General features: G+C 52.3%; 1 protein-coding gene across 2 annotated transcripts in view; it reads right to left on the bottom strand.

Moving 5' to 3' along the window:
• Positions 1 to 613: 613 nt before the first annotated feature.
• KIRREL1 (kirre like nephrin family adhesion molecule 1) overlaps positions 614 to 9,620 on the bottom strand; it is a 115,420-nt gene continuing 106,413 nt past the window's right edge. For both annotated transcript variants that reach the window (XM_010594855.3, XM_010594856.3), the window contains exons 11-15: positions 8,901 to 9,099; positions 7,325 to 7,432; positions 6,984 to 7,123; positions 6,386 to 6,463; positions 614 to 6,131 (exon numbers count right to left, since the gene is read on the bottom strand). In XM_010594855.3, the coding sequence (XP_010593157.1) occupies positions 5,652 to 6,131; positions 6,386 to 6,463; positions 6,984 to 7,123; positions 7,325 to 7,432; positions 8,901 to 9,099 (1,005 nt within the window). In that variant the 3' untranslated portion in view covers positions 614 to 5,651. The remainder of the gene's footprint in view (positions 6,132 to 6,385; positions 6,464 to 6,983; positions 7,124 to 7,324; positions 7,433 to 8,900; positions 9,100 to 9,620) is intronic.

The following is a 9,620-nucleotide window of genomic DNA, read 5'->3' as shown; positions in this document are numbered from 1 at the left end:
AAACTTTGCTAAACTCAGAGAATTCAGCATTTCTCAGCCGGAAGGTAGGTGTGTGTGTGTGCACGCACGCACACGTGCCCACTACCGCACCATTTGTTTTTTCATTTTTCTTCACTGCAAGTTCACAAGGTTGGAGATGTGGTGACTTTGTCCTTTACCCCAACAACAGCACTTTAATAAATAAAACAACCCTGTTTGCACTGCCTCTCCCAGTGCCTTTGGGATCCGCATCCCAGGTTCAAAGTTTCCCCCCTTTCCTATCTCCATAATCAGATTTGGCAAGGAACATTTGGGTGCTGTGTGTGCAAAGCATGGAGCCTCTAGCTGTTTGTCCCTGAACTGCTATAATTGGCCTCAGGGTTCTGTAACAGTCACAAACCGGTGAATAAAACGTGTTTGCCCCACAGCTTCGAGGTGACACAAATATGTCATCTCTGCAATCTCAATCCAAAAATCGCTGATCGTTTCCCCAAACCTAGACCATATCACTCCATATCAGGCAGGCTTTGAAGGGGCTAGAGCTGTTTATGCATTAAATAACACAAACCATGGTACTTTTTAAAACATTTATATTCATATATATAAAAAAATTAAATATATATAATATATAGTGTGTTTAAGACTAAAAATATAGTACATAATATTTAAAAAAAAGGAAAATGAAAAAGGCAGAATAGGAAAAGGTGTGAGGGACACACGGATACACATTGCTAAAAATCTACGATGGTTTATCCTAACAAAAATAATATTTTTTTTTCTCTTCTCTTAATTATCATCATGGATCCGTTTATTATTGGGGTTTGAGTACAGAAAATTCAACTGGAGCCAGAAATAAGAGGTTGCAATGCCAAGAATAGCTGGGGTAAAAAACGTGACCACAGGGAGCTCTGGACCTCTTTCTGGTGATATTGGAGGTCACAGAATCTTCTGGGTCACTATTGCAAACATGATTGCACCGTGAGTTTGATTGTATTGACAACTTAACTGTTCTCTCCCCAGTTAGGGGCACCCCCCAGAGGGCAGACTCTGGAGATCTCCAGAAGTGAATAGAAGAGCCCAGGGCCCACCAACACTCGAAAAGGCCAATGGTTGGGGCCAGCAAAAAGCCAAGAACGGGGGACAGTCGGAATGAATGATAGTTTTATGCAAATAGTTATTATTATTATTTTTTAAGGGCAGGCTTGTACCAGAACTGCCGGTATGGCCTGTGACTTCTGCGCAGCAGTTATTTCTCCAGGGGCAGGGCCTGGAGCTCCCTCACAGTGACGCAAAAAAATGGGATTCTATCCCCCACCTCCCCAGTCCAGAAATCTTGTAAGCCACACACCCCTTTGTCATCTCCACCAGCCCAGAAGAAGGGTGTCAGGACAAAGCTGATCAAGGCGAGAACAAAGTCATTCAGAAAGAGGCCTGCTTCAGAAAGAGGTCATTCAGGAAGAGCATTGCAGGAAGGGGAGGGGTAATAGGGGGAGGTAAGGAGGCTAATTTTACAGCCTAATCGCAAAAATAAATGTCTTTCCAACTCTATCCCTTGGTCTGTGCGCTTCAATGTCCTATTATCACCTCCTCACTGGTCTCACCAGGGTCAGGAGCCTCACTGATGTCATTCAGGTGATTCCCTCAATATGCAGAAGGGTTTCTAGAGGCACAGAGTGGGGACCTGGCTCAGGTCACACAGCAATAAAATGGCAGAGGAGCCAATGTTTCCAAGGCCAGGTGGCCTAGAGTTCAACAATGGGGACACAACTGTCCACACAGCAGAGAGGGAGGCAGGGACTGAACCAGTCCATTCCAACGGGGTTGTCTGGCTTTAATGTGGTTCTTGTAAAAACCAAATGGCCTAACGTCGCTGCGCTCATGGATCAAGGATACTGAGGGGCCATCTAATCTCTCCATTTTAAGGAGCCCAAGACTCAGGGCTCCTGACAGGAGGGCCCACAGACTGATGGAAGAGCTCTGGGGCAAAAGACTCCAGTGTAGTCAGCTCCGTCCTGCATAGTGACCAGTGCCCCTCAAAACTATGAGGAAAGTGGCAACTGCTGGAATAAGGAAGGGCCATCTGCTTGAGACAAGGTGGTCAAAGGAACCTCTTTCATTCCAGGCAAGCCATTTGTAGAGCATATGTATTGCTTCTATCCCCAGTGTCTTTCCTTTTTGATTGTTTACAGTTTTGGCTTCACACAAACTTTGTGACTGAATTTTGAGGGGCTTAGTATTTAGAATGTAGGTTGGCAAGGCCATAACTCACCCAAAACTACAAGAACCTCTTCAAAATCCAGAATTCCTGTAAAAACCATTATATCCCTCTCCTCTCTACCAGCTCCCTTTCCTACCTGCTCCTTCACAGAGGAGTCAGCTGTGCTCACTCCTTGCCCAAGACACCTTAGACACCAGGCTTCAGCTTGCTCTGTAAGTGTGGTATGGTGAGCTGTCCCTGGGCCAGGAGAATGCTCCTGAGGACTGTGGTGGAGGATGGATGCTCCCATCATTCCTCGGGGAGGAAATTGCCAGAAATCTTGGCACACAGCAAAGAAACCTCACCATCGCCTGTCCCTGCCCGAGGACGCCTTTGCAAATCTCGTACAGCTCTGAGTGGACTACACCACAGACAACCGAAAGGCCAAAGAATAACCCCAGAGTGGTTTCACTCTGAGGTTCAGGGTCTGCTTTTTGCTGCTGTCTGTGATCAGGTGGAAATTAACTCACGCTTGGGACACGATAATGAAGCCTGTGGTGCAAGCTTCTAAGAGGAGAGGTAGACCCCTCAGCTTCCTATCCTTTATCTGCTACCAACCCCTGGGCAGGGATGGCAGCACCCCACCCCCTGATGAATACAGCAAAAGCTGAATCTCCTTCACTTTACGGGCCAGAATATTGGGGACGATGAATGTACTAGTTGGTCCAAGGTCACTCAGTAAATGGCAGCTTCGGAGCTGGGTCCCCAGTCTCCCAGCCCCTAGTTCTTCCAAACAAGAAGGTTGAATGAGGTCAGGACCACAAGGTGGCCACATTGGCCAGTGCTGAGGCACCGTGCTGGAGGATTCTCCAGCCGTAGCAACAAAGGCCCCTGATCAAGACACCTGCCATCCCCCAGAAAAGCTATCCCATTTGGCCTGACAGGCAGATCCCAAGGCAAATACTGATCAAACCAGAATGTAAGTTGCTGGAGGGCAGACAATGCCTTGATTTTGTCTGTTTCCCGGTGCTGTGTGCGGCGCCTGCTTGATACCCAGGAGGCCCCAGTTCATTTGCCAAGGGACAGAGAACAGTGAAGTAGCTCTGTGTCAGGCTTCAGAAAACTAAGCTTCCTTTCTCAGCCAGCCTCCCAGCAGAATTAGCTGAGTTACCTAGTGACCTTGGGCCCCTCTCCATTTTTTCAACAGAAGGGGCCCAAGACTTAAGCCCCAAAGGGGGAAACGAAAGAATCTGGCCAGACCCAAAAGAAAAATGGCTGTTTTGGAATATTCATGTTTAAAAAGCCACTATCTTTAGACCTTAACTGTTTGGATTATCCATGGCTTATGGTTTCTGCGAAAATAATCAAAATTTTGCATGGATTTGTCGGCGCACGAACCTGCATCCTTAACAGATCTTCCTACTCAGCTCACATAAAAAAGCTCTGCAGGAAGGTGCCTGCTTTCAGGGCTGGGTATAAAGGCTCAGGAAGGGCCCACTTCACCGGAATCCCCTAGATGAAAAGGAGGACGAAGAGCCAGCCGTTGAGGTTGGAACTGGAGCTACTTTCACCCTGGGTATTATCTGGTCCTTTGCAGGGAGTGGCTACCCGGGAATGTCACCCCACAGACCCATCCGTAAGGCTGTTGATGGCCCGTGGCTGATGGGCATGTAACTCATTAAAGCGAACATGACTAATGAATGGTGACCGCCGAGAAAGGGCAAGGTGCAGTCTGGGAGTTGCACCAGAGGCCCCACCTCCCCTCCCGCTTGCCGCAGAGTTGGGGACAAGGAGAAGAGCAGACTCCAGACACATATTCTTGGGACGAGGAGGCTGGGGCGGGGGACAGGTTCTCTTCGGAGCTCCTGTTCTCTTTGGTCAGAGGTGGAGGCTGAGAAACAGCCGGGTGGAGTGTGCGCGTGGGTGGAAGGGTACATGGGGAGGAGGGGGAGAAAGCATGGACGGTGGGATGCCTGCAGTGCCCTTCTGCGCCACCTTCTCCCGTCAGCACAAGTTTTCCGTCAGGGGCCGTTTTCAGGCCCCTCACCCGTTTCGCCCCAACACTGTAAAACCTGACAGTGTGTCCGAGGCTCACAGGTCCCCCCTCCCTACACAGCCGCCCACACAGGTTAACCAAAGCTTTGGCCCTCAACCAAAGCTGGACACTCAAGGCACTGGAAGTGGAAGAAAAATCTGATTGGTCCAAGAAAGGAAGAAAAAAAAAAAAGACAAAAATAAGAAAACCTGTCTAAAGAGAGTATCTCTCATGCCACCTGGAAGGTGGCCTCTCCAACCAGCTGGTGGGGTCTGGGGTAGGTCAGCAGGTCTGAGAGCCAGGCCCCCGCCCCTAACCCTGTCAGAGCCCACTCCCATGACAGGTCTCACCACCTGAATGTACAAAAATGGATTCAAAGTGCTTGGAGATTGAAAGAGTAATGGAGGGTGGAGGACAGGTGCTCCCTTTTTCCCACTGGGACTTGTATTTGTGTGGGGAAATCCCTACAGCTTTTCTTTCCAAACGAGGTTTTCATTGTTTTTTGTTGTCTTTGAAAAATAGCCTATAGCACCCCCGCCCCCACCCCCCACTCCCCAGGCAGGCTCAAAAGTGAAAGCCAGGAAGTGGGGCAGATTGGGGAGACCGGGGCTTGGGCGGACTCCCTCTAGTGTTGGCTTTGGGAACTGCTATGTAGTGCACAGCAGCCTTGCCGGTCAATTAGGACGTGGTTTCTGACCTTTCATTTCTCCACCAAGAAACCCTCACTTGTCTCCTGGCCCAGCATCGAGGAGAAGGAAAGAGGGAAGCGCTCCTGGGGACACCTGGATCCCTCTGGAGGACAGCAGACAGATGTCCACAGTGGGCAGCCAGGATGACTGGTATTTTGATCCCAGCGGAATGAAGGCTGGATTTGAACTCAGTACCAGGGCTGATGTGCAGCAGAGCTAATGTAAATCCAAGGTCCCTTCTGTAATCCCCTGAGGAGGGACAGATGCACCCAGAGCTTGAGCGCAGACAACAGAGGGGCTGGCTGGGCTATCCCGTTTTCTACCTTATCTGTACCAGAGCCACCCACCCCACCCTTCATTTTCCTTGGGCCAAAGCCTGCCCTTCCTCGCATAACCCCACTCCACTTATGGGAGATCAGAGGGGCGGGATAGAAAGGGGTTGCTAAAAAGTACCCCCTCTGTTCTCCCCAAGCCCCACTTTCCCTGTCCCCATGCTGGGGCCAGGCAAGAGTGCAGGTCAGGAGACACACATCCTCCCGAAGAAGAGGGAAGGGCAGGCCCAGGAGGTGGGGCATGCGCAGAGCACCATCCTCGGGACGGGGTGTTTCTGGGAGACCTGCTCCCCACCTGCCACGGCGGGAGGAGGAAGGCTGATCCAAGACGGGAGCAACGAGCAATGCCCCTGAATATCAGGGAACCGCCGTCAGAGCCTTCTCCTCTGCCCCGCAGCGACGCCCAGCCCGCCCAGGCCCTACACGTGAGTCTGCATGCGCTGCTGGAAGCGCTGGCCGTAGTCCGAATGCTGGGAGGTGTAGGAGAACCGAGTGGCCGTGGCATACTTGCCAATGGGGTCATACGCCTCATATGGGGTCCGCTCCAGGCCGGAGGGCGGGGCCTGGGGGTATCCCAGTCGGTAGGTGGGGTACCCAGCTGCCCCGGGGAAAGGATGGGAATTGAACTTCTCATAGTTCTCGTAGGACAACTGGCTGGTGGTGTCGGTGCCAGCCGGGGCGGCAGGACCAGAGGGTGTGGACTCAGCGACGTAGTCGGAGGCAGGGGCCCGGCTGTAGGTGTTGAGCTGGGCGTAGCCGCTGGAGTGGGAGAGACGGGAGGAGGGGCGGCCATCGAAGCGGGTAGTGGGGCCAGGGCCCCGGTAGTCGGCATAGATCATGGTCCTGGAAGACGGGCGGTCTTCGTGGGCACGCACGTTGTAGTAGCCATTGGTAGGGTCCTGGAGCAATGAGAGAAGAGGAAGGAAGAGGGAGTTCCCTGGGCGGGGGGACTGTTGTTAAGCTTCCCCAGGGCCTTCTGGGCCTCCTCCTGACTCTGCCCAGTGTTGGCTGGGCAGAACCACTCCACTTCCTGTGTTTATTAACTAAACCTCCTAGTTCCTCCCCAAGCCTGCCCTCACCTCCACCCAGCAGGCTCTGAGACCCCCACCTTCCCACCCAGCCTTTGTGCCCTGGCCCTTTCTTCTTCTCCCACCTTCATCTCATACTCTTCCCGGGTGTCGATGGTGTCACAGCGCAGGTCCTGCTTCAGATCCACATCATCCTTAAAGGACTGGAGAGCAGCAGGGATGGGGTCAGAGCGGAGGCCCTGCTCCCGTCCCCCTTTGCCAGCCTTGCTCCCTGACGCCACCTACTAACAGTGAAGGGGCTGGAGTCGTGGCCAACTGGACCTCTGTATCCTCTCTAGCAGACACCTCGGTTCTTGCACCAACTGTGTTGCCAACATGCAGTGTGGCCTTGGGCATGTCACTCACTGTCCCTCTCTGGGGCTGTTTCCTCATCTGGGCAACAAGGCAGTTGGACCAGATTACTAAGGATTGTCTGTTCTGACACAGTGGGGGAAGAATGGGGTGAAGGAAGCCTGTTGAGAAGCCCAGCTGCCCATCCTATGTTGGAGAGCAGTTAGCCTGGGGTTTGTGTGTGTGTGTGTGTGTGTATGTATGCATGTGTGTCAGAACCAGGAGAGGCAGATGGAAGGAGGAGACAATGACGGTGGTTACTAGAGAGCCAGGGTGGAGCCGGTCCCAAAAGTATAAAGAGGGCAGTGTGCCAGGGAGGAGCAGGACCCTCACCGAGTAGATGGCCTTCATGACCCGGGTGGCGGTGGACACGCTGGCGGTGTCATCCTCTCGGTCAGAGTGCATTGTGAGTGGCTCACGGTTCACTGTCTCCACCTTGATGTCTAGCTTCCTGAGGGTCACGTCCTTGCGACCTGGAATAGGGAGAGGCAACCTGGATCACGGGCCTTCTGCCAGCCTTGCAGTGGCTGCTCCTGGACCCACCTTGGCTGGGGAGCTCAACTGCCAACCCTCCAGTCCATCCCAGGCACTACTATTGGGTGTCCTGGAGGTGGCCCATCTGACAGGGACCCATTGCCTGGGAAGGGCTGTGGCCTGCGCAGGGCCATACTCACTGCCTTTGCGGCGTCGGTAGAGGAAGAACACCAAGGCGATGAAGAAGAAGATGAGCAGGATGCCCGCACCAATGGTGGCCCCGGCGATGATGCCCACGGGCAACACCTCTTCAGAGTGGGGAAGGAAGGGAACAGAGGTAAGGCTGGAGTCCTATGGGCTCACACTGGGGTCTGAGCTCAGTGTTGGCTGAAGGTTAGGCCAGGAACTGCATTGGCAACACTGTATTTTGTCCAAGGGTTAAGTTTGACTAAGCGTATTGTGGAGAGTGTTGGGTTTAAGTCAAGGTTGGATTTGAGAAGAAGGTCTGGATTGAGGTTGGAACTGGGTTTGAGTTTCAGCTTAATCAGATTGTTGGGGTCATCATCAGCTATGGCCTAGCCCATGTCTTGTCCCTGCAGCAGGGTATCAGTTTGACCTTGGCCTTAGTTGTCCATCTGCCTATGGAGCTTGGTCCCTCTTTCCTAGGCTAGGATCTTGCTTGAGGTCAGTAATCTCCAAACTGTCCAATCTGCACTTCCCTCTTTCCACCATCTTCCTGCATGAGCCTTTGACCACTCCATCCAAACTTATCCCACCCAGGGCTCTCAACAGTACTCCTTAGTTCCCCTGCTCCCCAGAGCTAAGAAGAAACCCAGGAATCCTACCTCCAGCTTTCCCCTTTCTCCCTGGCAGCCCTAGTTCCCTCCAAATCCTGCTTAAGGCTTTTCTCCTCCAGAAAGGTTTTCCTACTAAGTCACACCTTACTCAACCCACTCTGTTCTTCACCATCGCCTTGCTGGCTTCCTCAGCTGTGACTGGACTGAGGGATTCCCATCAGTCATTTTCCATGGGGTGTCCCATCTCCGATGTCAGATGGCTGTTCTCCAAAAAAGATAAAAGCTATCTTTCCCTCATCAGACTTGGGAGCTTTGAAAAGTCAAAGGCAATGCCTCCTTCCCCATGCTAGAAGTGCCACACAGGCTCATGTGTCTCTCCTGTCAGACTGTGGATGCTTTAGGAGGCAGAGGATCACAACTTACTGAGTACCTACTAAAAAGAAAAAAAAAAAAATTTTTTTTTTCTTTTTACTAGCCAGGCATTTTATAGACATGCTCCCATTTAGTCCTCCAACAACCCATCAAAATAGGTAGTCTTACGCCCTTTAACAGATCGTTTTTCTCCATCTGAGTTTATTTACTACTACTGGTAACTTCCTCCGCTAAACTGAAAGTTCCTGAAGGGCAGGGATTGTGTCTTATTCACACCTGTCCCTGTAGTCCCTAGCACAGTGCCTGGCACACAGCAGATGCTCAGTAAACGCAGGAAAAGTGAGCAATTTCCCCAGCTGAGCTCCGAGGCCAGGTTCTGGTGGGGAGCAGCCCCAGGAGACTATTCTTTCCCTCTGAGCCCAACCCACAGCCAGCCCCACAACTGACCTCCCTGGATGGCTCTGGAGAGCCATCTGCAGATTCTTATAATGGGTAAGAACCAGAGAGAAGGGCCCCCCCAGGGCTTAACCCCTAACCCCAGGGAAGAAGAGGAAGCAGAATGCCCGGCTCCTGTGCCCTCAGGCTGGGAGGCGGCACTGCCAGTCACCTCGTTCTTCCAGCTGGATGATTGCCGTGCCCGGGCCAAAGCTGTTCCACGCAGTGCAGTTGTAGTGGGTCTGGAAGTCAGCCTCCATGACATTGTTGATGGTGAGTGTGGACAGCACCCCACTGCCCGAGTTGGTCCTCTCCACCGTATAGCGTTCTAGGGTCCCCACCTCCAGGAAGTTCTCCTTCCATGCCCAGGCCTGTGGGGGAAGGCAGAAAGGGAGTAAGGAAGGGGTAGGTGGTGGAAACATACACCTAGGTATCACCTGCTCCCTCCTCAAGGCATCCCCGTGTGCCAGGGGTGCCCCTAAACCCAGTCCAGCACTCACCCTGTAACAAACCTGAAGTCACACCTACTGCTTCAGACCCTTGGCATTAAATCTCCACTCTAGAAGAAGCAGCAGCTCCCAAACATGGCGGAGCATCAGATTTATTTAGGGAGAGTCTTTAAAAGGCAGATTCTTGGGCTTGACCCCTAACTATGACTCTCTAGGGGAAAGGCCCAGGAAGCTCTGTTTTTACCAAAATGCTCTCGTGACGTGGATGCAGCTGATCCAATGAACCAGCTTTTGGGAAGCCCTGATGTCACCGAAAAAGTCCTGGACTGGGAGCTAGGAACACTGGCTGTACCGCGGAGTCCCTGTGTGACCCCTCTTCCCCTCTCTGGGCCTCACTTTCCTCACCTGTAAAATAAGAAGACCAGGCCAGAGCTAGATAATGC

This window comes from Loxodonta africana, chromosome 3, assembly GCF_030014295.1.
Source record: "Loxodonta africana isolate mLoxAfr1 chromosome 3, mLoxAfr1.hap2, whole genome shotgun sequence".
NCBI lineage: Eukaryota > Metazoa > Chordata > Mammalia > Proboscidea > Elephantidae > Loxodonta > Loxodonta africana.
This window is presented reverse-complemented; position numbering and strand designations above follow the sequence as displayed.